Source organism: Lacerta agilis, chromosome Z (genome assembly GCF_009819535.1).
Source record: "Lacerta agilis isolate rLacAgi1 chromosome Z, rLacAgi1.pri, whole genome shotgun sequence".
In the NCBI taxonomy this organism is placed as follows: domain Eukaryota; kingdom Metazoa; phylum Chordata; class Lepidosauria; order Squamata; family Lacertidae; genus Lacerta; species Lacerta agilis.
In genome coordinates this window covers 30,289,587-30,316,532 of record NC_046331.1, presented here as the reverse complement: position 1 = coordinate 30,316,532, position 26,946 = coordinate 30,289,587, and the positions used below count along the sequence as shown (strand labels likewise).

The 26,946-nt window shown below is 44.6% G+C and overlaps 3 protein-coding genes across 3 annotated transcripts in view; 1 reads left to right on the top strand and 2 right to left on the bottom strand.

Annotated features, from left to right (window-relative positions):
- BTK (Bruton tyrosine kinase) overlaps positions 1 to 5,394 on the bottom strand; it is a 31,850-nt gene extending 26,456 nt beyond the window's left edge. The window contains exons 1-3 of the mRNA XM_033137548.1: positions 5,175 to 5,394; positions 2,173 to 2,373; positions 943 to 1,041 (exon numbers count right to left, since the gene is read on the bottom strand). Of these exons, the coding sequence (XP_032993439.1) occupies positions 943 to 1,041; positions 2,173 to 2,313 (240 nt within the window). The 5' untranslated portion in view covers positions 2,314 to 2,373; positions 5,175 to 5,394. The remainder of the gene's footprint in view (positions 1 to 942; positions 1,042 to 2,172; positions 2,374 to 5,174) is intronic.
- Positions 5,395 to 8,106: 2,712 nt separating this feature from the next.
- RPL36A (ribosomal protein L36a) lies at positions 8,107 to 11,753 on the top strand. Its single transcript, XM_033137547.1, has 5 exons — positions 8,107 to 8,227; positions 9,878 to 9,983; positions 10,618 to 10,685; positions 11,024 to 11,146; positions 11,667 to 11,753. The coding sequence occupies exons 1-5, from the start codon at positions 8,225 to 8,227 to the stop codon at positions 11,685 to 11,687; spliced, it is 321 nt and encodes a 106-aa protein (XP_032993438.1). The 5' UTR covers positions 8,107 to 8,224; the 3' UTR covers positions 11,688 to 11,753.
- Positions 11,754 to 13,965: 2,212 nt separating this feature from the next.
- GLA (galactosidase alpha) lies at positions 13,966 to 26,042 on the bottom strand. The gene is made up of 7 exons (XM_033137725.1): positions 25,808 to 26,042; positions 22,317 to 22,491; positions 21,526 to 21,703; positions 20,854 to 20,945; positions 19,399 to 19,560; positions 16,912 to 17,109; positions 13,966 to 15,109 (listed from the first exon to the last, which is right to left on the bottom strand). The coding sequence occupies exons 1-7, from the start codon at positions 25,999 to 26,001 to the stop codon at positions 14,798 to 14,800; spliced, it is 1,311 nt and encodes a 436-aa protein (XP_032993616.1). The 5' UTR covers positions 26,002 to 26,042; the 3' UTR covers positions 13,966 to 14,797.
- Positions 26,043 to 26,946: the final 904 nt, after the last annotated feature.

The window sequence follows — 26,946 nt, the reverse complement described above, 5'->3', positions numbered from 1 at the left end:
GAAAGGTCTCAAATATAGAATAAATATTCATAAACACACACATATCTAAATATTTGAACCATGTGTCTGAAATAGTATGGGAGAGATATCCTGAAGCCATTTTGACTCTCCTAATGACTTCAGATATTCCTCTGTAGTAAGGGAGGCAAATGGGGAAAGCCTTCCCATTGTCCTTCCGCTTGCAAATCCTGTCTTAAGGGCGCATTTGTGTATGAATAGGGTGAGCCTGTGACCTGAATGCAGGAACTAAAGTATCAACCATCACAAAAGAATGGCCAGGCTGCCCAGGTAATGCAATCAGTCACCATTATCAGGTATCCTGGCAAACAGGATTTCTGCTGTAGACTACCTCTTTCTGTGATCTATGTCTGATGTTTTAGGGGGGTGGTCTGCGTGTGGTGAGTGGGGAACCTGTTGCAACAGTTCCTTGAATAAAGATCAGGCTTACTAGCTGCTTTGCTTCTTTGCAGGTCTAACACTGAAGGGCAGTGAGAAGGATCTTTCCCGTCCTACCTGGAGACTCCAGGGATCAAACCTGGGACCTTCTGCATGCAAAGCAGATGCTCTGTTCACTCAGCTATGCTCCTACACTGAACCTCACAAGCGCCTAGCACCAGTGATACATTTGGACTTCACCCTGACAGCCCCCAGACCCATGAAAGACTCCTTCAAGGGGAATCCCAAAATGCAGTGTTGGTCCATTATTCTGTGGCCTCCCTTGTGGGTATGGATATGGGCCCTCCACTGACCACAAAGAGACATGTCACAGCTGGTTTAGGGCACTCTCCCTGGATGGCAATTTGATGTAACTGTGGAGCACTGAAAAACAGTGTGGCATTCCTCCCCAAGCAGCATGCATGTATATGCTTAGCAGGAGAATCTTGTGGCTGCTGAGAGCAAGAACATCCTGTCTGGAATGAAGGTACATTAGTGCTTCATTACGGGGATTCGCCGTTCTGGTGGAGGATTGTTCTCTGGAGCCACAGTCTCCACGCAGGTGATCTTTTCAATGTCCACAGAGCCTTTCTTACTTCCTCGGCGCTGCAAGGAGAAAACAGGAATGCTTTAAGACAGTCAAGCTTTGAGCCTGCACTACCTGCACAGCTAGTGACTTAGGCTGGATCTAGACACATTTAAAAAAACGTTTCAGGAAAACGCATTGTAAACCTTATAATGAGACATCACATTGCCAAGGATTGAACTCTACAGCACCATGTGGTGTCACAGTGTTATAACACATTTAAAATGCTTTTTTTTTTTACTAATGTAGCTGAGTCCCTAGGAACAAAACATGAGTCCTTCTGCATGCATCAAAAGAATCACATCCACATACCATACATTAAAACACTATTATGCCACTTTAACAAGACATGGCTTCCCCCAAAGGATCCTGGGGACTGTCGTTTGTTAAAGATGCTGAGGGTTGTTAGGGGACCTTACCCCCCCACACACACACATCAAGCTACAGTCCTAGGCACCCTTAACAAGGTTCCCAGGGCTGTCAAAATGGTTTAAGAGCGCTTTGCATGTAACCGTGTGGATGTGACAGCACTCAGCCAGTTAGATCGCAATGTAAACCCGCAGCTGTGTTTGCTGCACGGACAAAAACCGCCTTCCTCATGTAGATCTCCTTTGCAAGATCAAGGTGTTTTGTGTGTCTTCAGAGAGTTAGTGTGGGCACCCCACCACACTGACCATTATCTGGGGCTGAGAGAAATCAGAGTCCAACAACAGGCTCCCCATACCTTGTTGAGCATGTCAGACTGGGACAGTAGAAATACAGCTTCAAACCCCCACTCAGCCTACAAAGTTCACTAGCTGATCATGGGCCATCCACCATCCCTCAGCCTAACCGATGCGCATTACCCAAGGCTGGTCCCTTGGGCACCTGAGACAGAAAATCCTACACATACATTTCCCTGTCCTTGTCAGTAAAAATACAGTAACAATATATTATATAACTAAACACTTGCTGGCCTTTCATGGCATCTAGAATCAGCAGCCTTAGGGTGGCTAGGTGCAAAAGAGGACAGCATTACTGCATCTTTAGTGACAACTACCTGCTGGAAGTCCCTCTTTAATGCAACTATCGAAGGTGCGGAAGCCCTATCCTCTTTTGCACCTAGCTACCTTGTTTCTATCACAGCCAGCTGTCTCTCCTCTGTTACTCACCCCGCGCTCAAAGTCGTACTCATAGTAGGAGAGCTTGCTCTCAGTCAGCAGGAAGAGACGTTTCTTGAAGTTGAGAGGGGATGTCTTCTTCTTCTGCTGGGAGCGTTTTAGAAAGATGCCCTCCAGGATAACATTCGACATGGCTCACGTCACCTTCTCCTCCTCCTCCTCCCCTTCCACGGTGGATTCGCTGGACTTCCGCTTATCAACAAAAAGGGACAGTTGCAATCATCATCATAATACAGGAAGCTCTGATTAACTGACTTCTGGGTAAACATGCTTATATTGCCCTGTTCGTGACCCAAAGCTAGCTAATTCTCTTTCTTATTAAATCAAAATACATTCAGGGTGATAAATATTCAAGATGCACAAACCCAGACCATCTTCAGAATTCATTCTCTGGTTGCCCCTGCCAAGTGAGATACTAGGGAAAGGACTTTTTCAGTGGTGGCTCCCTGACTGTGGAATGTTCTCCCTACTAAGTTGCTGGGTGCCTTTTTGGGATCATTTCAGTGCAATGTAAACAAAGGAACTTAGGAACCGGCCTTATACCAAGACACACCGTTGGTCCACCTAGCTCAGTATTGTCTACACACTGACCGTCAGCAGCTTTCCAGTATTTCAAACATGGTTCTTTCCCAGCCCTACCTGAAGATGCCATGAACATGAGACAGTCTGCCAGCAAGGCAGATGTTCTGCTATTAAGCTACAGTAATTCCTTGTCAGCTTTGATGGGCAGCAGCTTGACAGGGTCTCTTTTAACGGAAGACGCCAAGGATTGAACCAAGGGTGTCTTTTGCATCCAAAACAGATCCTCTCCCGCGATATATGCCACAGGGTTCAATTTTTCCTTGATGCAGAATTTTGATATTCAAAATAATAGGTGTTAATGACTTCCATGATCTCTTTTGCCATGTGTGCAATCGATGCTGAGGGTTCTGACATTCTCTGTAAGATTATGAAAAGTTCCGTCATGTTCTGGTGCTCCTAAAAACATGCCTAGCCAAAGTTGCCATGGGGGGGGGGTTTACTCCCATGTACAGTTGGAGCTGGATCCGATTCCATGCAACAGAGGACACCAGCTGCTTGGAAGCAGAAGCAGTATCTATCTTATGCGTCTAATCTCTTGATAAGGCTTCTCATCTGCACAGATTGTGGGGCTTTCAGATAAGATGAGGCCTCGTCAGAAAAAAGAACTGCACAGTTAAAACATGTTTCAGCTTCCCAACTTTGTTAATCTAAAAACTGCATAGCTGCTCTGTATTCCTGTGTGTTTTTCCCATTGAAGGAACCTTTGTGTTTCACCTAAGGATGGAGATCTGGGTGTAACAGCTTGGTTTTATATTTTCATAAGGATGAAGAACCATTGTGTGTCTGTCTTGGGAAAACAGTCCCACTGAAACCTACAAAATTGCAAAATATACCAAGTGTAGGGAAAATTTGGAGCTCTGGATGTTGATAAACTATCATGCCTGGTTATTAGCCATGCTTGCTGAGGTTGATGGGAGTTGTAGTTCATTAACATTGGAAGGGCCAAAGGTTTTCCACCTTTGAAATAGGTCCTCGTTGGAATGTGTGGTGCCTCCCCCTCCCACATTAAGACTGTGACTAAATTCATATTTCATCCAACATCAGCCAATTTCCCCCCTTCCTCTTCCCCCAATCTTGTTTTGTTTACCACCAAGCCTGATGATGAGTTATGGAGGACTCGAAAACTTGCACACTATTTTGTAGCATTTTGTTCGACCTAATACAAGTATTGCTTTTTGGAATTTCTCTTCTGGGACAACCTTTGCTTTTTGTATTGGAAGTAAGTTACTCCCTAAGCACAACTTCCACAGCGTCAGAAAAAAGAAGGCATTAATTAGATAGAGCCAAGCAACGTTCAAAAAAGCTAACGCAGACTTTTGAGCTACACCGCCTGCCACTCTCATCTGCAATTGTAATCCGTATGGGATTACAATTAGATAAGGCATCTGTACTACTTTGAACACTGGAAAGCACTGGTTGAATGCTAAGTATTAAAATGTTTTATATATTTGTGGGAGGGGGGGTGATAGTTTTGCTGCTTTTGTTTTAACTATTTATTTGTGTTTTAACCTTGTATTTTTATCTTGTGAACCGCCCCGAGATCTTACAATGAAGGGCAATATATAAGCCTAACAAACAAACAAGCAAACAAACAGTTCCAATACCGGGGGGGGGGGGTTGCAGTTGCCAATTAATTTATTAATTGTCTATAAATTCCTGGCTCTGCTATCTACCATGGCTATAATCTTGCCCATAATCACAAATGTTCCATGCTTATTTACTTACTCTTCCTTTATACAAAAAGTAAGAGAATATATTGCATGTAAGAAAAGAAGCCATTGCAATACTTTTCATTCCCTATGTGAATGGCTTCAGAAAGTAAGTAGTACATCACTGTCTGGTCTCTGCGCACAGATGGCTTGTGATGGCCACTGATGCCATGTTCCTTGGAAGAGTACAAATGCAGTGTAATCTGAAGCTGCACGTCAGCAGTAGTGCACATGCTCCACATGAAGAAGGTCCTAGATTTGATCTCTGGCACCTCAGTGTGGATAATACTGAGTTAAATGGACCATTAGTCTGACGGTGTAAGGCAGCTTCCTACATTTCTGTGTACTCACATGCCTTTATCTGCAAGGTAAAGAAGATTTGGATACCAGCAGCCAGAGCAAGCAGCAGGTGTGTGGGCTGGAAAATACACCTGAGGACAGAAAACTAGAATGTCTGTGTGGCCCACAATTTAGTTGCACAACACTCATCAATGCTGCTGTTGCTCTGATTGCTATTGGTGTTCTCAGGCCCAAGATTATCACTCTGAAAATTTCCACTTGATTCCTGAATGAGGCTACAAATCGACCTGCCTCCATTGCTTTCATTTCCCCCTCCCCACTTCTTAGTTTACTCTCTCCCCCCCCCTCTCTCTTTCAAAAGCACTGTTGATTCCGGGCTAGCACAAAGGATTAAAGACTCACTGGTTGACTCTTGTCCTTGCTTTTCCACACACTGTGCTGCAGGGGCTCCTCTCAAAAGCAGCAGGTTCCTTGAGATGCCTCTGGACTCTGGAACAGCCAGCACATAGGTGGATGGTTTTAAAATCTTTGAACGGCTGGCGAAAGGAATGGCAGCAGCAGGAGACTCAGTCAAAGAGCTGTGTTGAACTGCAGGGAAGACTGTCATCTGGAGCTAACCCCACCCTTTCAGTTCCCCTTTTCTTAGTTTCTGACCAAACTGTCTTTATTTCCTTTCAACCATGATGCCACTCTCAGGGTGCCTCCAGACACAAGAGGGTTAATTTGCGAACAGGTCATTGGCAACAGGTGCCCTCCCCCCTTTCCTATTATCCACTTCTCCCCCCCAAAGAGTTAATTTTGATTAAATGGGAGGGGGGGTTAAAACGGACTGGCGTTTTGATGTGAATGATGTTGTGTGGCTGCTGCAAATGACTTATATACATGGGGAATACTGATCCCACAGTAAATGCCCATCTGGGAGCCTGCAGCCCAGGCTGCCACTAATTTGTGGGTGGGTTTCAAGCACACACCTTAAGTTTACGCTTGTGCAATGAAAATGGATTAAAGCGCTCTGTTACCCTAGCGCAACAAATCTGCTTTTTAAGAAAATGTCACAAGTGTTTGGTTTTTTTGCTGCTAGGAAAGTGACTGGGAAATGTATTGAAAAGTGTGAGATGAACGAATTGTTAATGGGAAGACGTGTAAACACCCTGCAGGAAAACATGGGTGAATATTTGTTGTTGTATAGCTACGCCATGAACAAATAAGAAAAAGTGCTCAATAAGCAACAGACATAGTCTAACCACCGTGAAAGCTCTGTGCAAGCAAATGAGCTCAATAAACCCCTGGAGGAGCTTTCAGTCTTGCTGCAAGAAAAGGAAGTGCTAGCTCAGTAGCAGGGCCAGGCCTTGCCTGGTAAGAGGCAATAGGTCTGTCTGCAGAGAAGCAAGTAGAAAGAAGAAGACAGAAGAGAGGAACAGAATTGGCTCCAGGACTAACTGCAAGCAGATGGTTCCATACACACCAGATCTTGAAGTACATTTGAAGTACATTATTTCTTTCAAAGAATTCTGGACACTAGGTTGTTAAGGGTTGATGGGAATTATAACTTAGTGAGGGGTAAACTACTATGCTCAGAATTATTTGAGGGAAAAGAATGTGCTGTGAATGTGCTATAAAATTATAGTGAGTACACAGCCATAGAAGCAGAGGGGAAGACAATGGAGGGAAGATACAGAATCAGTTAACTATCTTTTATTGGGCTAATTTCAGGGGTTTTTTTCTGTTTTCCAAAATTCTTCATCAAGTAGGGTCAGCCTGTTGAAACGTCCTGTGAAACTCAAAAGCTTTCACGCCAATCCAGTTGGCCCAATTCTGGAGCATGGGGGAGAGGGCTGGAATAATTATTGCACAGCAAACTGTAAAAGAGGCAAAGGAAGATGTTGCCTGTATAAGAAAGAACAAGCTGAAGAGGGGTCATAGCCAAGATGGATCCTGCCATTACAAGCAAATAAGGCTTGAGCAGGGTGCAATTTGAACTGGGGCTTAACTTTAGAGCTGGTTTTGAGAGCTTCATAAAATATGAAGAGTGATGCCAGGCACAGGAAGACTGTGGTCACAATGACACCATGCTGTACACTTAAAGCACTCTTATATCTCGTTCACTGTCATGGCTTCCCCCAAAGAATCCTGGGAACTGTAGCTTGCCATGAATGCTGGGAACTGTAGCTCTCTGTGGAGGTAAACTACAAGTCCCAGGATTATTTGGTAGAAGTGGCAGCTGGTAAAGTAGTATAACCAGTGTTTGTCCCCCCCCCCAAAAAAAAATGTTTAGGGGTACTCTCATTTTCCTACTCACATTGAAAAACTGCCCCTCAATGACGCCAAACTTACCATCCAAAAAATGTTTAGGGGTATGCATAGGAAAAAAAGCACTGAGTGGTAACATTGTTTTAAATCTATGGTGGTGATGTGACATGTACAGCGATGCCCATTCTTTGTCCATGGCCCACATCAACCATTTCCCTCTTCCGCCTCTCTTTCTGTTTGGCTTACCAATTTGTCTGCCTAAGAGTTTTGGGAACTCAAAAGCCTAAACATCGCTGCTGCCTTTCATAACATTTGGGTTACCCTAATGGGCACCAAGCCCTCTCTTTTAACCCCAGCCTGCAACTCACATCTGAGGTTAACTCCAGGTCAGGAGACTTCTCCCCCCCCCCCAACCCAGTATTTGCAAAAACTGCCATTTGGCCAAGTCAGAGAGGAGTGTGTTTGTCAGTGGAAAGCTAAATAAAGTTAGGGAAGGCCAGGGCCAGAGGCAGCCCTCGCCAGTGTGAGGCCCGTTGGACATAATCGGCAAGCGTTGGGAGAACCTCCGGAGTTTGCACAGCCACAAAAACTTCCTCTTTCCAAGTAATGCACGATGTGAGCAACTCTCTTCCTGATAAAATGGTTAAATAAAACACACCACACAACCTTTTTTGTGACTTTGTCTACTTGTAACATTTACTATTATTATTACTATTTTATGAAGATGGCTACGATGACTATGATTTCAGTACAACCCCTGAATCATTGCCAGACGTCTGTACCTTTCTATGAGCTGCGTAAAAAGGAAATGTTATGCCAGCTGCTCTTTATCCCGTCGCAGTCGCTGCAACGTCCCAATTGGGAAAAGCTGCACTTGGAAAAAAATCTCCTTCTTATGACCTTACGACCTTAACCCATGTTAAGGTAAGTCCCGCCGAGTGCAATGGGGCTTCGTTACTCTCAAGTAAGTGTGCAACGCGAACAAGCCATGTAAGCACACGTGCCCGCAATTTCCTCTCCTTTCCTGAAGGTGGCGGACACGGCTCGCTCGTTCTTCCTCCTCGACGACTCTATGATGAGCCCACGAGTGACGCTCTAGCCTTCCGGCTTCCCTTTCTTTTTCTGCTCTCGCGTATCTCTGACTTCCGCTTCCGGGAAGAGGTTCTTTCTTTCTCTGTCCAGGCGACGTTGACGCTGGCAAGATGGTGAGATGCTTGGATCCAAAGCCATCCGCTTCGGGGGCTAAGGGCAGCGGTTCGGGCGTGGGTCTGAGAGAAGTGGCGACAGACGGCCGACAAGGCTGGGGGGATTTGGTTGGGGGAATCGCCGGGTTGTGAAGAGAAGGGAGGTGGAAAAGGCCCGAGATAGGCAAGGCCAGAATGGGCATGGAGGGGAAGGGTAGGTAGGCCCTGATTGTGCCTGTCCAGTGAGCGAGGCTCTGACGGTAGTGCAGGTCGCTCTTAGGCTATTGTAGGCTGCGCTGTGGTTCAGGTTGCGGGGGTGTTGGCGGAGTGCATGGTGCATATAAAGGCATTAACATTCCTGCGTATAGAAAACTAGCCCGTCGGTGGAAAGGTTTCCAGCCTTCTCGTGCTAGCGGGGATTTGATTATTTGTAAATCCGTCCTGTAGTAATGCTGTTGTGCTCAAGTTCTATTTTTTATTTATTTCGCAATTTACATAGTGCTTGATTAGTTCAGTCTCTAAGCAGTGTGCAATAAAATCAATACACATATTATTATTATTTTTAAAAAAACAATTCGGTTAAAATTCCTGCGGCGATTTTTTTTTTAACTACCTGGTAGTTGTATAAAATTGGGCCCACTGTACTGAACACATGGCTCCTGGTGGATTTTAGCTGTGTAGTGAGCCATGGGGACCACTAACAATGACTCCACTGAATGCCTCAGTAATTGGGTGGGGATATATGAGCCACTGGTGGAAAAGAATTCAAGATTAAATAGGCATTTTGTCTGATCCAGCAGGACTTGCATTCTTGCTCTCGGTGTGGTCCTTGATTTTGATTCTGCTTGATACTCAAATGTTGCAAGCTGACATGATTTTAATTGAGTATTATTTCACATGCACTCACACCGTTTCTGGGTGGACAGAGAATTTTGTCAATCTTGTAACCTACTGAGGCCAAAATTGCATAAAGCAGCCTATCTTAAAATTTAGTGGGTGTTTGATCTTCTGCAGGTGTTTACAGATGGTGACTGTCCTTTGCTGGAAAATGCTCTGCAGTTATTAAACACTTGGGTAGAAAATGAGCATGATTTGACAGAGTGTGACCTGCACATATAAACTTTCTGCATGTATGCAGAATTATTGTGTGAACTGGTGCAATTGCGAAATATAGTTAGAATTGATCAGGCACCTCTTCAAAGCATTTTATGTACCGTTTTATTCTCCTGAGTTGCTGAGGCTTGAAAGGTAGTGGATTTCATAAAGCTATTAAACACCTCTCATTTTTTTATACTTCAATGAAGTGGCCCCTAGTCTGAGTTTGTGAACCTACAAAACAAGGGACAGAAGTGATGCATTCTCAAGCTATTATATTTTGGACAGTCTTAGGACTTCAAAAGAACACTGCTGTGAACTATATTCCATTAGCCTGCCCAAGGTCTTAGAGAAGTACTGCTTTACATCCTTTTCAACTGGGGATGCCCTAGAATTGAACCTTGGCCCCCTTGTATGCATTTTCATTAGGTGGCTTTTCCTGTTAAGGGACATCTTACTCTCCCTGACCACATGGTATGCTAATTATCTAGTTACCAGGATATAATCACATGGTTGCATGCAAAGCTAAGGAGACACACTTAATGCTGTAAAACTTAACTTGCTCTTCTTTGCCAGGTGAACGTCCCCAAAACCCGCAGGACTTACTGCAAGAAGTGTGGGAAGCACCAGCCCCACAAAGTGACCCAGTACAAGAAGGGCAAGGAATCTTTGTATGCTCAGGGTAAGTTGCAGAACTATACTTTTTCCTCCCGATTTCTTGGAATCACAAAGAGCATGCCTGCAATATTGTAGAAATGGCACATTTTTTTGAAACTTGGATTGCCATCTGTAAAACGTTATTTTAGCATATCTTCCATTAATTTAAGGAAATGCAGGAGGAGTACAGAGCATTGTGCCATGTAGGAAATACGGAATCAGCTCATGTCGTGAATACGTAAAGTGTTCTACTTTATTAAATGGATTTTGCTTTTACTTTGCAGTGCTGGCCTTTTTGTGCACAACCCATACAAAATGTGGGGGCAGCGGGGGGGGGGGAATAAGGGAATACAGAGGTTCCCTTAACATTTAAAAATAAAGTTTCTCCCTGCATATACCTCATCACACAACAGTATCATAGTAAAGTAGATAAACACCACCTGGTTTGTGAAACCTCAAAACCATAGGGGAGAAAAATAGGCAAGGTAAGCTGTTCCGAGAATGTGTGGCAGGAGGAAACAGTTGTATGTTGTAGTAACACAGATAGCCAACGTACGTCATGGTGAAGTTGGTTGTTCCTGTGTCCTTGTAGTGTTTAGGGGGGTTGAGTTTCAAGTAGACTTCACTGTTACCTGAAGGATTTAATTTCTTCCCATTAGGAAAGCGGCGATATGATCGCAAGCAAAGTGGCTATGGTGGCCAAACAAAGCCCATCTTCCGCAAAAAGGTGAGCCTGTCTGGAAGGCTATGGAAACTTGTAGGGTGCAGCTTGAAGCTGAGTATGCTGGTGTGGATTTGGAGGATTCCTGTTGTGGGTTTATTTCAGGAATTAATATGAATGAATGGAAAATAAGGACTTCTGGGACTGGATCTTCCTTTTTAGGATCTCAGCTTAATTGTGGTCACTTTTCATTTGCACGGAATTCTAATCTGACTGATTGCCTCACCTTTTCACTTTTCTGTTTCCCTTTCTGCCTTGCCTTGTAAGTAGGTGTAGGGAAGGTGGAGGACAAATGTTGAGATAGGTCTTTGTCAGGGCCTGAATGGACTTGTTTTCTGTTTCAGGCAAAGACCACGAAGAAGATTGTGCTGAGACTTGAATGTGTGGAGCCCAATTGCAGGTCAAAGAGGATGCTGGCCATTAAGAGGTGCAAGCACTTCGAGTTGGGAGGAGACAAGAAGAGAAAGGTACAATCCTTTGCTAAGTCATGTTCTGTGCAATGTTGGCCCCATCCTTTAGTGTCCAAAGTGATGCTGCCTTTCTTGCTAATTGTGGGTGTTTATTGTGACAGTGGGAGATAATAGCTATCCTTTGGACCATTAGATTGATTGTAAAAGTGGGTTTGATATAGTGTGATGACAGAAAAGAGTTGGAGGAATAGATAGGTGAAAACAAATCAGGACATGTACACCTTTCTCATGCACCTATATTGTATTAAGGTTTCCCTCAGGAGCCTTAATTTTTGTAGGAGTGCAGTGGATTCAAATAGTATGAAAAACTACTTTTCAGGGTGCCTTATATGGGACCCACAATCATATAGGTTTGAAATCATTTTCTAGGTTTATCTTTGGGAGTGGTCCTGGTCAGCTGATAGCAAGTGATGAGCCTCTTTTGCAAATGGGGGTGGTGGGGAATCTACAAAATTAAAAATGCTTTCAGTTGCTGTTGGCTGTATACTCAGTCTGGGTTTTTTGTTTCCCCTTACAGGGCCAGGTTATCCAGTTCTAGGCTGCTGTGGAACCCACTGTTGGTTGGTGTATGAAATGTTATAAAAGTCTTATTGGATCACCCCAATATGCGTCATAGCAATTTTTGTGTACTAGTGTGAGCTTATCTGATTTTATCCCTGTGACAAAGCGGGTATGTGGCCCAAGATAGCTTCCCTTGACACCCTTAGTTGCCCAGCTGCAACACTAATCTTGCAGGTTTACCAGTGGATCTTACTCTTCGGTATTTGCTGCCGCCACCACTCCAGCCCCAGATGGGAGGGAACCTAGGCTACACAAAAGCAACTGCTTTTGAAAGGGTTCTGAGCCAGTGCCCCAGCAGTACTCTGTTCAGCCTACAACTTTGTGATTTACTCAGAATGGAGCATCAGCCCATTCTCTCTCAAACATACACACCAGAGAAGAGTGTGCTGGGCACTTAACACTTCAGTCCTAAACTCCCAGTAGACTAAATACCAAGGGTCTATGCCAATGGAGATTCTGAAACCCTGAGGCTGGCAAATGATGTGTAAGCAGCCAAATTAAAAACTTAGGAATAAAGAGAGGGGAAAGCAGGTAGAAGGTTAAAACTGAACTACACTTGGTAAAGATTTACTCACAAAGGATCAGCATGACTGGTCCACTTCATAGAAGATCTTGTTTCAGAACCCCTGATGTTGTGAAGGGGACAAGGCTGCAAAAGCAGATTAGCTTTTAAAAGGCTCTTTTTGGTCAGGTATCTCACCATCTCAGGTAAGACCCCCTTGAGTACCATTTTTACATGTGAAGGGGCTTGGCAGGAGATATTCGTCAATTTGGCTGTTCACAATCCCAACAAAACATTGACATCAGAACAAAGGTTGGGTCAAGTATACAAAAATACCAGATTGTTCGAACATCTGTGGATGAAGAACATGATAGTGGGGTATGAGAGCTGGAAAAAATGCCAATATCTTTCACATCCGGCAACCAATGTGCTCTCTTAGTTTCAGAGAATACATGGGTAGATAAGTCTAAAAAGCCCAGCACAACAATTTTCACAGCCCTCTAGCAGCTATGTTGGCTCATTTACCAGAAGGAATGTATTTGGTGTTAACTCTGGAAGTAGATACTTGATTCTGACCAAACTCAGCCTCCTGGTGTGTATTTTGCTCTAGGAGGCTGAGTTTAGTCAGAATTGAGTATACAGGTGTGGATTTTTTTCCAGCTCCCGTGCCCAACTATGAGGCTTGCTGAAGAAAGCGGAGACCTGTTTTCATTATATTGTGCTGCTATGTGTAGGACGTGGCTGCCTTTGCCTCTTGGCATTTATCTTTTTATTTATACAGATTAATTTTTTTTACAGATTTCACTCCTTTTTGTCATTCTGTTTTCTCTGTGACATTTTATACAGGCAGCCTAGTAACAAACCCTGCTTTCTCTGTTCCCCTTTCCCACTCATTCAATACTTACCCATGTATAGCCCTTCCCCCCCACTTTTTCCCCACTTGCACATTCCCTTTGAGGAAAACCTTCATTGTAAGCCTATTCAGTGACATAACGTATTTCTCAGGGACTACTTTCATTGCTGAGACTCTGTTGGAAGATAAGCAGATATGTTGCTTTTTCAGGTCTTGAAGCAATTGGGAATATGGAAAGTAATGTACTGTGCAGGGACAAAAGCTATTTTCCATGCGTGTCCCTCTTCAATCTCTAGCAGTGAATTTGTGCAGTGGATATCGGCGTGTTTTTGCATGAGTAGAATGTGTCCTTTTATTTAAAGTGCATCTCTGGGTTATTTGTGGGGCCTGCCTGGTGTTTTTACATGAGTAGAATGTGTGCTATTATTGAAAATGCATCTCTGGGTTATTTGTGGGGCATAGGAATTCGTTCTTTTTTTTTCAAAATATAGTCCGACGGTGGACCGGCCCACAGCTAAAAATGGTTGCTGACCCCTTCGTTATACTATAACTCCCATCATCCCAAGCCAGAAGGACCAATGGTTACGGATGATGGGAGTTGTAGTCCAACATTGGGAACCCCCAAGAGTACAAAGGCTTATACCGGATATGCCTTCACTAAACTCCCATAATCACTTCTAACTATATTCTCAGTCTTTTTTCTTTAAAATGCTTAATTTTGAGATTTTTGCACCTTTATTTGTTAATCTAGAAACAAACATTAAGTTTCAAGAAATCATAAGCAAAATTTAGTTTCTTGCTTCATTGTATTTGGCTTAAACAACTGACCTGGTTTTTCCCATTGTGGTGTTCCTTTAACTAGTAAGCAGCAAGTGGAATATAACAACACAAAAACCCCAATAGCTTGATCATGTGGACTTTTAATTCACTTCCATTATCCCTTGCCAGCAATGGGGATTTAGTTCATGGCAGAAAGACAGCAAAGATTCATTGAAAACATTTTGCCAGTATCTCTTGTACAATCACATTGTATGGATCACTTTAGTGAAGCAGTGGGGCTTGGTGGTATGTAAAGCCCAGGATGACTTCAAACTTACTGGTAGCAACACAGCTGAGATTTCCCCTAGATTTATTGATAAGACTGCTTTTCCCCCATACAATGTGGATTACACAACAAACAAAACTCACAGGCAAAAACAGAAGTTCAGTAAATAGGCATAGTACAATTTATTCAAAAGTGTCCTGCTGAAACAGGTTTTCAGAAAAGTGCCTGAGGTACAACAGGGTGTGCATGTTGTAATCTCAGCTGTGCTATAATTATCTTGATGGGGGGGCGAGGGCTAAAAGTAACAAAGTTGTGTATATTGTGGTTTGAGTAAGCTGAAGGAATAGGTGACCGCCCACAGGAGTTACTGGCATATAACCACAGCCTTTTTCTTAACACAACTACATTCATCGTGCACTGTATCCCCCAGAGGTAGAAGACGAAAACATGGTGTTGATACCATGTTTGGCAAAGCGCAATAAGGCATAGCCTATCTCCAGCTTACTTCTCCTGAAATGCAGGTTCTTACACTTTAAAGGAAATTTAGAAGTCACTGCAGGATTAGGAATGTGGCACTGAACTAAGGAGTTGATGTAGCAACCTTTCCCAGACATTTAGGAAGGTTACCTGCTTCTGCTTAAAAGTCCTCCTTGGGAGAAAAAAATGAAGGGGGGAAAATATGCTATGTTAAAAGAACTCTGGAAAGTGCTTGTTTCCATTATCAAACAGTTTCTCCTCAGTCACCACCGTCTTCAACAGCACTGTGCCAGTTGGGTTCACCACCACCTTCAAGGGTGAAACCCAGTTGTGCAGCCCCAAGTCCACACTGGTGGGAAGGATCTGCTGGATGGAGCAGGCAGGGTTACAAGCTAAGCCATTGCCAAGGAAGGCAGTAGAGAAGACAAAAGCCTGTGGTCCACCAATCTCCTGACGGTTCAGCACAGCAATGGCAAAGGCTCCGCCTGACAGGGGCCGCTCCCACAGCTCAAAGTTGCTTTCCTGGGAAGACACAACATCCATTACCAGCTGCAGTAACAATCACCAGGGATGGGGAAGCTGTGGCCCCCCAGATGTTGGGCTGCCAACTCCCATTGGCCACAGCCAATCGGCCCAATAGCCATGGATGATGGGAGCTGTAGTTCATCAGCATCTGGAAAGACACAGTCTCCCCATCCCTGCTCCGTAGACTGCTTTTTCTCTTAACACAAAACAGCAAAGACAAGTAAAGTTTACAAACCCTTATATGGTGAACCCTTAAAGTTAAAGGTACCCCTGACCATTAGGTTCAGACTGGGGTTGCACGCTCATCTCACTCTATAGGCTGAGGGAGCCAGTGCAGACAGCTTCCAGGTCATGTGAACCCTTAAACTACTAAAAGGGCTTCAAGGACAGAACTGTAAAAGATTGTGTTGGGGACTCCCTTGCCCTTCAGGGAAGGGTGCTCCATAAACAAGGGACCACCACCGACAAGGCTGTCTCCCTATCTAAATTTCTCTAGCAGGAGCACCAGGAGGCCTCTGATGGAGAAGATTTCAGCAGGTTCATACTGGAGGAAGCAATCCTGTGATAACCCTGATCCAATGTTATTGCTCTAAAGCAGAGCTAGGAACCTTTTGCTCTCCAGATGTTTCTGGACCACTCAGGATATTTATATATCTATTCAAAATGGGAAACTTCATTTAAATTGGGAGCAGGGAATTTTGGATGCAGGGGCCAAATGAAAACCTCCAGGCCTCTGTATCTCTTGTCTCCAGTCCTGTTCCATGCTTTCCTTGAGTGGTATCGTCCAGCTGTAACCATCTTGGAACTGTGTTGCTGCCTTTCACTTGCCTGGATGGAAAGGGTGTGGGTGGGTGTATGTGTGAATAAACCTGGGAATTTCCATGGGATGCAGACTTCAGGTTTCCCCTAACTGAATGTGGCCCTCAATCTGAAAAAAGACCCCCTACCTCTTATTTAAATGGATCATCTAAGGAAGGGAGAAAGAGTGCTTGCTTAAAAGCAGCCACCCTATAAGCTCAACATCGGAGGCAATTTGAAAAGAGACTTCCCAGCTCACACTCTTAATGCTGCAAAACACCAGCTTTTAAGAAACCTAAAACGTGCTTCCTTAAAAACTGCCAATTAAAAGGATGAGGGAGCAGGCGGTGTGAAATACCTCTGCCCAAGTTCCTCTACTTCCAGTCCAGGGGAGATAATACTGGACTCAATGAATTAACAATCTCACCTGCTGCTGGTGCCTGTTTGAAGTGGACAGGGAGGGAAAGCAGAAAGCCCAACAAACAAGATCTGGAGTCAAAGCCAAATGACAGGGAGAGCTAACCAATTCATTCATAGAATGTGTATACTGCTTGAATGTAGGGGAGGAAATTTTAAAAAGTAATGAATTTTACAATGGCAGTGCTGAGGCTACAGAGAAGGAAGCTGGCAGCAGGGCCACCAGGTATTGCTGTAGGTAAGAAGGCAGGCAGGTGAGGCCTAGCTGAGGTTGGTGGGGCTGCGTCCCATTTGTATTTGGAACATGATCTGGATGAGTACAGCCTTTAAACTTACGGTAATCTAAAGCAGTTTCCCAAACTTTGGGTCTCTGGCTGTTTTTGGACTACAACTATCTGGCAGGACCAGTGGTCAGGGATGATGGGAACTGTAGTCCAAAAAAAAAGGCTGGCGACTCAAGTTTGGGAAACAAGGCTAAAGACATCAAGACTGAGAACAGAAGAGTACTTAAATCCACCTTGTTTCGGCTTTCAAAACTTTCCTCCTCCTCCTCTCCACTCGCCTTTTCCCCATAGCAGTCTTACCTTGGTAATTCGATATCCTTGCTTGCCAAGTGGATCCTGGTTGATGGCTATCACTTCTTTGTTTTGGAGGAGAGCCTTGGCCTGTGAGCTAATCTGACGCAGGTCGTTGGACATGAGAAGTGGAGCCGCCATGATGGCCCAGAGTGCCAGCTGAGTTACTTGCTGATCCCAGCTCAGTCCAAAATTTCCAATCACCAGCTGGCATAGGAGGGTGGTAGAGGAGAATTGCCATATTGAAGTGGGTTACAACTCTTAGGTATCGGGATGCTACACTAAGGAAGGGAACTAGGCTGGTGATCAGCCGCTGGGGGCCCCAGGGCCAAACCCAGCCCTTAATTATCACCAGATTTGTCCACTCCCACAGCTCAGCACATGTTCTTTGCACTGAGAAGGTTCAATCCCAGGCATTCTCAGTTAAGAAGACGAGAGGAAAGGTTTTAGGAAAAGCCTGTGTCTGCCTGAAGCCCTGAAGAGATGCTGCCCGTTTTGAGTAGACAATTCTGGGTTAGATGAGCAAACAGCCTGATTCAGTGTAATGGCCTCTTGCAAATACTACCTCATCAGAAGGTCTGCTTCGCACAGTGTAGAAATCAGGCCTTCCGTTGCAAAGGGAGGCACTACCTCTATTGTCTCCTTGGCTCCTAACGAAGACCTTTCTTTTCCAACACGCCTTTCAAGTGGAGATTTTCACCAAAGGTGAATCCAGCAGAACAACTTTTATATATAGCCTGATATCAGTGCACTTAAAATGTGTGGCTCCATCTGCAGTTTACATTTTCAAAGGAATATTACACCACTATAATAAATACAGAGCCATGGTTTTCCCTGAAGAATCCTGGGAACTGTAGTTTGGTATGGTACCAGGGGTTGTTAGGAAACCCCTCTTTTCACAGAGCTACATTCTGAGGGTGCCTGAGAAGAAGGACTGGCTCTTAAACCATTTTAGAAGTTGTAGATCTATAAACAGCTAATAAAAAGGAGTAATAAATAAATAAATCAGAAATGGAAGGGTGGGAAGTCAAGAATAAATTTGTATGCTTAAAAAAAAAAAGGATAAATGTTTTTAAATATTGTTGGGAGACTTAATAAAAATGATATAAAAAATAAGTTGTAGATCCATGGGGGGGGGGGAAATAAGGGTATTCTAAGAACTCCCAGCGTCCTTAACAAACTACAGTACCCAAAATTATTTGGGGGAGCCAGGACTGTTTAAAGTGGTATGATGCTGATTTAAATGTACAGCATATTGTGATTGGGGCCTGAATTAGGAATCAAACTCTTTATACTCTGCTGCTCTGTATTTTTCTTAGGAAGGCCCTGCACAGGGATGCCATGTTATTTTCTCACGTGCTCCATTTTTAAAGCTTGTTTAATTAATAGCTGAGATAGCCTGAGGGCATCCCAAATGGCTGTAGGCAATAGGCAGAAATTTTATGTTGCAGAGACACTTTGGCCATAAAATGCACTATATACCACACTGAGTTTCCATGTGGGCCACATGTAAAAACTTATTTACAGCCAAGATCTTGAAAGGAACACATATAATAATAATTTATTTATTTGTACCCCGCCCATCTGGCTGAGCTTCCCCAGCCACTCTGGGCGGCTTATTGTCATTTTATAAACATGAAGAAAACATGCAAATTAATATACGACCCAGAAATGAAGCTAAAGTCATGCAAAGCAGATGTCTGGGCTTGCAGGAAGATTGAGAGAGAATAAATAAAAGGCAGACACCTGGGAAACACTCAAGGCAGACTGATGAGCAGAGACTCGCCCTCTTCAGCAGCTTTATACAGATAGCAATGATTGGAATACACCAAGCTATTTTATGCCAAAACCAGAGAACTGGTTCATCGAGTTCAATAATCTCTACTACAGCAATGGTTCTCAATTGGTGGGCCACAGAAAACTCACCCAGGGAGTCCGTGGCACCATTCACGTAACAAAACGTACCATAGATATATCAAAATCTTCAAAAGTAGAGGGTCCCATGGCTTGTCTTTTGAAAAACAAGGGGTCCATGATGCATAGCTAATTGGAACCCACTACTCTACAGCACTGGTTGTTTGTGCGTCAGGACCCACCACAAAGCTGTGACCTGCTCTAAGGTGGGTTGCAACTGCAACAGTACCGCCATACAAACAATAATGGCAAAAACAGAATTAATAGTAATAATTAATAATATTTGGGTCCCCAAATGCATGTTTGGGTTAAATGAGGGTCTACAGCCTCCTACCTCTGCCTGATATCCTCTTTGTAACTACCACTCCCCCAGCCTACAATGATCGGCAGCAGTTCTCCAGGGTTACAGAATGAAGCCTCTTCCAGCCCTATCTGGGATTGCTAGAGTTTGAATCTGGGCAGATTCTCCTTTCCCAGTGAGCTACAGGCCCCTCTCCTAGGCTCAGGAAGGTTGTGAGGGTTTGGATGTTTGAGCAACAGAGTGGAATCTGGAATAAGTGACCCAGAAAAAGGTTCTCTTACCATATCCGGGTCATTCCAGCCCCCTGGCCCAGCGGCATCCACAATGCTGTCCTGGTTATAAGATGTCCAGTCTAATATGTTCTTGACGCTGCCCCAGGCATCGTAGACGTCAGCATAATTCCTCCAGTAATTGCAGTACTGTTTGATCTCTGTGTAGTTGGGCTGCCAGAGGAGTAAAGACACAGAGAGAAAAGAGGTGGCAACGATTTATTTGCTTTATTTAAGATATGTGCTGTTTTGTAATGAATTGTTGGGTCTCTGGACTGTAATAAAGATTGTTGTTGTTGATATGTGTCATGTTTCAGTCCCACTGAGCACTGCGTCAGAATGGAACAGACTGTTTCAGCGGGGGCATGGCTGGCTATTTGGGTCTTCTACCAGAGACTGTGCCGGGCAGTTCCCAAAACTGCAGCACTGACTCAACTTGGCTTTAAATAAAGTGTGGTAAAGACCTGGATAGGGGCTCCCTCCCTTTTTACAAGTTCTCCTGAAGTCATTTGCCCCATAAAACTTTTCATAGGAAGCTGCCTTGCAAAAAAGTCAAACCACTGGTCCATGTTGCTCAGCACTGTCTGCATTGCTTGGCAGTGCCTCTCCATGGTTTCAGGCAGAGTGCCTCTCCCTGGAGAAGCCGGGGATTGACCCTGGGACCTTCTGCTGTGCCTCTGAGCTACGGCCCTTCCGCGTAACTCTCCCTTCTTGCCATCTATATACTCCTAAGACACTAAACATAACACATTCCGAACACAGGAGGAGCCGCTGCAGCAAGAGTGAGGAACCTTTTTCCTCTCTGAGAACCACTCCGGTGTGGTGACCCCACACTCTCCTGCATACAGCAAGCATACAAACACCAGGACAAAGCTGGCTGTCCCCTGCAAATCAGCTGAGGGAAGTGTTATCACATCCTCCCATCTCTTCAGATAATTGATCTGGTGAGTTGGGTGTAGAGGATTATAGTCATTCTTGCTGCAAGATGGGAAGATGCTTTTCCCAAGGTGCAGCTTAACATCACAATCAATGGATTTCACTATTACATTGCCAGACAGGCTCCCAGCACACCAAATATCACTGGTGTGGCAATGACAGTCACCTTTCCTGATTATTTTATGTACTCATATGCAGATTTGTAAATCTCATCACAACCAGAGGTCACTGTGTAGGAATGGGGAACCTGTGAAGAACCTCCAGACATTGTTGGATTCCAACTCACATCAGACCTCACTCAGCCCAGCATGACTTATTGTCGGGGGTGATGGGAGTTGTAGTCCATCAACATTCGGTTACCAGCCCTTGTCCTAGGACAGGTGTGGGGAACCTTTGGCCCTCCAGCTGGCGCTGAATTATTACAGCCCTCAGCAGCCCTGCAAGCGTGGCCAACTGTCAGAGCTGATTGGTGTTGTAGTCCAGCAATAAGCCCCAGGGAAATAGCAAGGTTGCAAAGCGGCCTCTCCTTACCTTCTGAAAGGGTCTCTCATACAGCGGCCACTCACACGAGAACACAATGTCTCTGCCTGTTTTGTTCAAAGCATGAGACATGTTCTTATAACCTGGTGGCAAAGAGCAGAGACCCCCCTGAATGAAAACAAATAACCAAATAACCAAAGCCTATCTTTCAAAGGTCTTCAATAAGGAAGTGAAAAATGTAAGTTAAGGCCAATGAAGCTCATTTCCCTGAATTCTGGCTTTGGATCAAGGATGGGGAATCTGTGGCCTTTCAGAAGTTGCACCCAACTCCCATCATCTATGACCTTTGACCCAACTACCTGGGGCTGACATGATTTGGGAGTCTCATAACCTCTGGAGGGCTTGATTTCCTCATCCCTGTCATATTAATTCCAGACACCCACCCTCCAAATCCTGGTCACCTCCTCTGAACGAACTTAAGTGTGTCATTGTCTTCTTAAAATGAAGCACCCTGAACAGTGCCCTAAGCCCCAAACGGGAGAGAGCTTTTGGGTGGGGAGAGAGGAAGGACAAAGTGAGTCACATATTCCTCCTTAAAGCCCTATTTCCTGCTTCTAGGGAAGTGAACTGGGTGACCCTATCCAAGGCCGAGGTAAATAGTAAATTCCACGCAAGCTAAAAGGTTCACTCTGACCTCCTGGCAAATCCCGCTCTGGGACATACCTTCTGCCAACAGTTCCAGGGTGCCAAAGTTACAGCCGTCAAACTTCAGCAGGTCCACCCCCCAGCCAGCAAAGGTGTCAGCATCCAAATCATAGTAACCACGGCTGCCAGGAAAACCAGCACACGTCTTGTTCCCGACATCTGCGTAAATGCCCAGCTTCAGCCCCTTGGAGTGGATCTGGATTGCAGGTAATTGAGAGGGGAAACACAGCAAGGTTTCTGGAGTGGAAAGCTCATGTTTTATAAGCAGAAATCCAAAGAATTCAGCCTGCTTTTAATTAATGGGGGTGGGGAGAAAATAGGCTAAGAAAAGGTGCACTAGTTTTTCAACAATGGAAAGTATGGTGCTACTCTACAAAGGGGTTGACACAAGAAAATGAGACAGGACATGGGAGGGGCTATCCTATCAATGACCACTAGCTAGGAGAGCAAAGTAGAGTCTCCATGTCCAGTGGGCGGTCTATCTTTAAATACCAGATGCTGGAGACAAACAACTGTAAGGGAGCTGCTGCCTTCATGTCTGCTGTTGGAATGAGGATGCTGGTCTAAATTGACATGCTCAGGTCAATTCTTAGCAGTTCTTATGGATGGTTAAATCTAGAGAGGGGGAATGCTTTTCTTTGTCATGTTCAGCCCTGCAGTTCTACAGCGCTAGGGACACACTGTGAAACTGGAGCAGGCACAGGAAGTTCTCCCATTTCCATCATCCTTTCCAGCTCCTCATTTATATGTTCTCATTGACCTCAAGGTGAAAGAAGCTTTGGGGGAAAGGTCAGCAAGAACCCACTTACATAGTCAGCTAGTTTACGAATCCCACTAGGAAAACGATTTGGATCCGGTTGGAGCCTGCCTTGCTTATCACGAGTTGGAGCCATCCAGCAGTCATCGATACACAAGTACTGGTACCCAACGTCCCTCCATCCATCTGACACCATAAGGTCTGCCATCTGCATGAACAGCTGCTCGCTGAAGAGGGCAAAAAAGGAAAGTCATAGGAAATTGCCTTCCTCCAGGTCATAGAGCCCAATGTCATTGTCTGACTGGCAGAGGCTCTGCAGAATATTGTGCAATAGAGGTCTCTGTCATCACGCTGGCTTTCTGATCCTTTTTAACTGGAGATGCCAGGGACTGAGTGAACCTTGGACCTCTTGCATGTAAAAGTGTTCTAACAGTGAGCTAAGGTCCCAAAACCTGGGTACCAACACTGAGCTGGTAGTGAAGTAGAATCCAATGAGAATCCAATATCATATTGCTTAGTGATGCAGGAAAAAATTAGCAAAATGTCCACTCATATATTCTACAGCCAACTTCTGCCTCTCAGTGTTCCTCCCTTCTTGCTCCCATGCCATGACCACTACCACTGGGCAACCTGCCTCCCCTCCCCTGCCTTCATGCAAACCCAGGACTGCAATGATTCACAACAAATCCTCTAATGGGGCTGCACAATGACGATCTTACATTTTTGTTATAGAGAGAGAGAGGTTGTACATGCACACAGAAACATACTGATGTTTAGTGGTCTTAAATCTCATGTAGATTATAGATCTGTGGTACTACTTCAGAAATGGAGGCTCCCACAATGAAATGCTCCACGCAAACAAACAGAAACTATCCACACAGAACACTAGCATGCCAAGGAGAAGGGAAGGGTGCTAACCTAGCCCTTTTCCTGAAATACTCACTTTCTACATGCAGGATTTATTTGTTCTTAAATGAGGGAGCATTCCATCATTGGGGGGGTGGGGTTCCTATCTGAAGCTTAAAAGTGGTACATCCCAGGGACAGGTTGACTATGTCAGTTAGAATTAAGACTGACATTTAACCATAAGAAAGTGAAGAACATCTATATTCTATTTGTCTGTACTGAAAATAGAACTATTTTCTGCTTCCACTGGCAATCCCACTCCCCGCCCAAAAACAAACCCACACCTGGAAGGTATTTAATGCAAGATAGTATTTAGTGATTGCAGACTCCCAACCATTCATATTTAAATATTGCTATTACAATAATTATGACTGAGAAGTGCCTACAACCCCACCTATGTGGCTAATGAAACAATACTTCTATGCATTCTGAACCTTGCAGCAACAGCTTTTAACTGCCTGCAAAGCCCATCACCTCTGTGAAGTTATTGGCTCAGCCCCTTACTGTTGTCCCCCAGCTGAAAAAGTTCTTATCTGTTTCCTCTTCCCAGCAGGCAAAACTGTAAGCTCTTTGAGATGAGGACCTCTTATCCTATAGGGTCCATGTACAAGTCACAGCACTATATAAAAACAAATCATGATGATTTACATACAAGGAAAGTTTAGCCAACTGAATATTCCATGGAATGTGGAACAGCTTACCGTACATTTAGGCTACGTATACCATTAAAGAGGAAACTACAATATCGGCTAGGCCAGTCATAGGATATGTGCAAACTGCACAGCTTGCTTCTTTAGCCTGTGTTGACATATTTAGCAGAATAAGGTGGCACAGTGAACTTCAGGCTGCAGGCTGTGCCTCTACATAAAGAATTGCAAACAAAACAAACGAAACTTAGGACACCAGGTTCAGCTCAATTGTTCTAATTTTCTCTTCACAGAAAATTTGCTGTTGTTTATCTAGTGGGCAAACAATCTGCAATCTGAACTGGTGTACACACAGAGACCATTCTACCATTCTGTTTGCAAGCACAGGCCAGGTCCCAGATGGGTCCAGATCAAACATGCCAGTAAAACCAGGGCTACAAAAATCCAAGGCAGCCTGTTGCCCAGGCTCCCAGAAATGTAATGCATATGCTGAAGAAATGCAACATATTTCCCCTCTCCTGCAAAGAGTGTTGTCTCCCTCAGCTTCAAGGCTTGCTGTAGTACACAGGAGTTTCAATGTATTTTGGGGGCTCCTGGCTGAATACTTCCATACCAGCGCATATGCCAGCTTCTCACTGCGCTTGGCAAATTGTGAGTTATCAATAGCAGATAAGTGAGAGTTTGCCACTACACACTGGCAATTGTGGACACATTTTCTGATTTTGGAGTATCAAAGTGTCACATAATTAACACACTTGGACTTATTCTGTAAACTTTTCAAGGTCAAAGGCTTTTGTTCCTTTAACAGTTGCAAACAGGAAGTCAACAGATGGAACCTTCCCCTGTCACAGATCTCTATGGATGACAAAGCTTCCATCTGCTGGTTAAAGTGTCTCATAAAAAGCAAAGGAACCATGCAATGAAAGGTGACGGCCTTTCATTAAAATGAACAGGGATGAGGAATCTGCAATCCTTCACATGTTGGACTCACGGGCAATGGCTAGGAAAGATGGAAGTTGTAGTCCAATATTACATGGACAGCCACAGGTTCCCCAGCCATGGAGAGTCTTAGCCCACAGTAATGGCAACAGATATCTGTGGTACACCTTTATATTGGCAAACCTTTCATGAACCTGATGGATTTAACAGAGAGAGTTTTCTCTCTCATGTGTGCACACACAGGTATAAAGTGTTGTGTGTGTGTGTGTGTGTGTGTGTGAGAGAGAGAGAGAGAGAGAGAGAGAGAGAGAGAGAGAGAGACTGTATGTATTCAGTGGTACCTCGGGTTACATACGCTTCAGGTTACAAACTCCGCTAACCCAGAAATAATGCTTCAGGACAGGAACAGAAATTGTGCTCTGGCGGCGCAGCAGCAGCAGGAGGTCCCATTAGCTAAAGTGGTGCTTCAGGTTAAGAACAGTTTCAGGTTCTTACATTGACGAGCAGGAATGTGTTCAGAGGAGGGTGACCAATATGATCAAGGATATGGAAACCAAACCTAATAAGGAATGGCTGAGGAAACTGGTTACCTTTAGCCTGGAAAAGAGGCAACAGAGAGGAGATATGATAGCCATCTTCAAGTATCTGAAGGGCTGTCACATCGAGGGTGGAGCAAGCTTGTTCTACTGCTCTGGAGGGTAGGACTTGAACCAATGGCTTCAAGTTACAGGTAGGTGAAGAAGTGTGCATGCACACGAAAGCTCATACCAATAACAAACTTAGTTGGTGCTACTGGAAGGAATTGTTTTATTTTTTATTTTGTTTCGACAATGGCTTCAAGTTACCAGAAAGGAGATTCCGACTCAACACCAGGAGGAAGTTTGACAGTAGAAGAATGGTCTCCCTTGGGAGGCGGCAGACTCTCCTTCCTTGCAGGTTTTTTTTTTTTTTTTAACAGAGACTGGCTAGATAGATGGATGGATGTTTTTGAAGAATGAAAACGCTACGTTCGATCTGGCAGCCCTCTTAGCCCAAGATCCCAGGCGCTCACCTGATGCATCGGCGGGGCTCTTGGTTGCAGTCGATCTGGCAGAGGAAGCGCTCCCAGTGCAGCCAGCCCATGGGCGGCGTCCGTGCCAACCCGTTTTCTAGTGCGCCCGCCGGGCAGGACAGCGCCAGCAGCAGCAGCAGCAGCAGCAGCAGCAGCATCGGCATCGGCAGCCCCATTCCACAGCTCCGGTCCATTCCCGGCTCCCTCTTGCAGTGACGCTCCCGAACTTTGGGATCAGCCGCGCCGCAAAACTCCGAGTTCAAGCTGAACAGAGGAACACGGCAATCCAGCCAATCGCAGCCCTTCGCTCTCGCCGCTCGGCCAACCACAGGGCTGTTCGGAGGCCAGCGTGAAATAGTCACCAATCCGCTCTTTAGGAATCCTGGAGGGTGGGGGAATCTTGCAAAAAGAGGAACGAACGGAGGACCCAGGTTGGGTCACGCGGGAGAGGGGAGGGGCCTTAACCCATTCGTTGCTGCAACCCTGCCCGCAGCGCTTAGAATAGCAGCATCTGCATTTCTGTTTGCGTTATTATTACTATTGATAATAACATCATCGTTGTTTGTCGCACAATTATTATTAGCAACGCACGTCGTTGTTGTTGTTGATTTATACATCGCCATTTCTCCCCCCCTTTCTTTCCCCCTTTCTTTCTTTCTTTCTTTGGTTTGTTTTTGAGATTGAAATTTTACTGGCACATATGTAACATACAACATAGAAACAAAATTCCAAATAATCTCATTGCAGAGAGTTAATCTAGATGAGCCTCAGGATCCCTTCCAGCTCTTTTAGTCTAAGTAGCATTTAAAATGTGTGTGTGTGTGGGGGGGAGGTTGGCTTTTGCAACCCAATTTATCACCAAGGGAGCTCATATCCCTTAAGTCCGTTGTCGGCGAGAGAAGAAAGGGTAGAGGCAGAAACCAGTTAAAGGAAAGCAAGGCAGGTCTTTATTTTTCAGTTGCAACAGAGTCCCCACCCCTTTGCTAGGTGGTGAGGGGACCCAGAACAAAGGTATGTACCAACTTTTAAAATCTTTAGAAATTGCCCAACTCCTTAGTCAAACCATCCCAAATCATAATGCAAACGTCACAGAAAAAGGTGGTCTGAAACAGGGATTTGATAGTATTATGACTGTCTTC

Coding starts and splice junctions, on each gene's coding strand:
- GLA (XM_033137725.1), bottom strand. CDS start 26,001: ATGGACCGGAGCTGTGGAATGGGGCTGCCGATGCCGATGCTGCTGCTG. Junction 21,704..22,316: donor TTCGTAAACTAGCTGACTAT/GTAAGTGGGTTC, acceptor CCTGCAATCCAG/ATCCACTCCAAGGGGCTGAA. Junction 20,946..21,525: donor CCTGGAACTGTTGGCAGAAG/GTATGTCCCAGA, acceptor CTTTGCCACCAG/GTTATAAGAACATGTCTCAT.
- RPL36A (XM_033137547.1), top strand. Junction 10,686..11,023: donor AGCCCATCTTCCGCAAAAAG/GTGAGCCTGTCT, acceptor TTTCTGTTTCAG/GCAAAGACCACGAAGAAGAT. Junction 11,147..11,666: donor GAGGAGACAAGAAGAGAAAG/GTACAATCCTTT, acceptor TTCCCCTTACAG/GGCCAGGTTATCCAGTTCTA.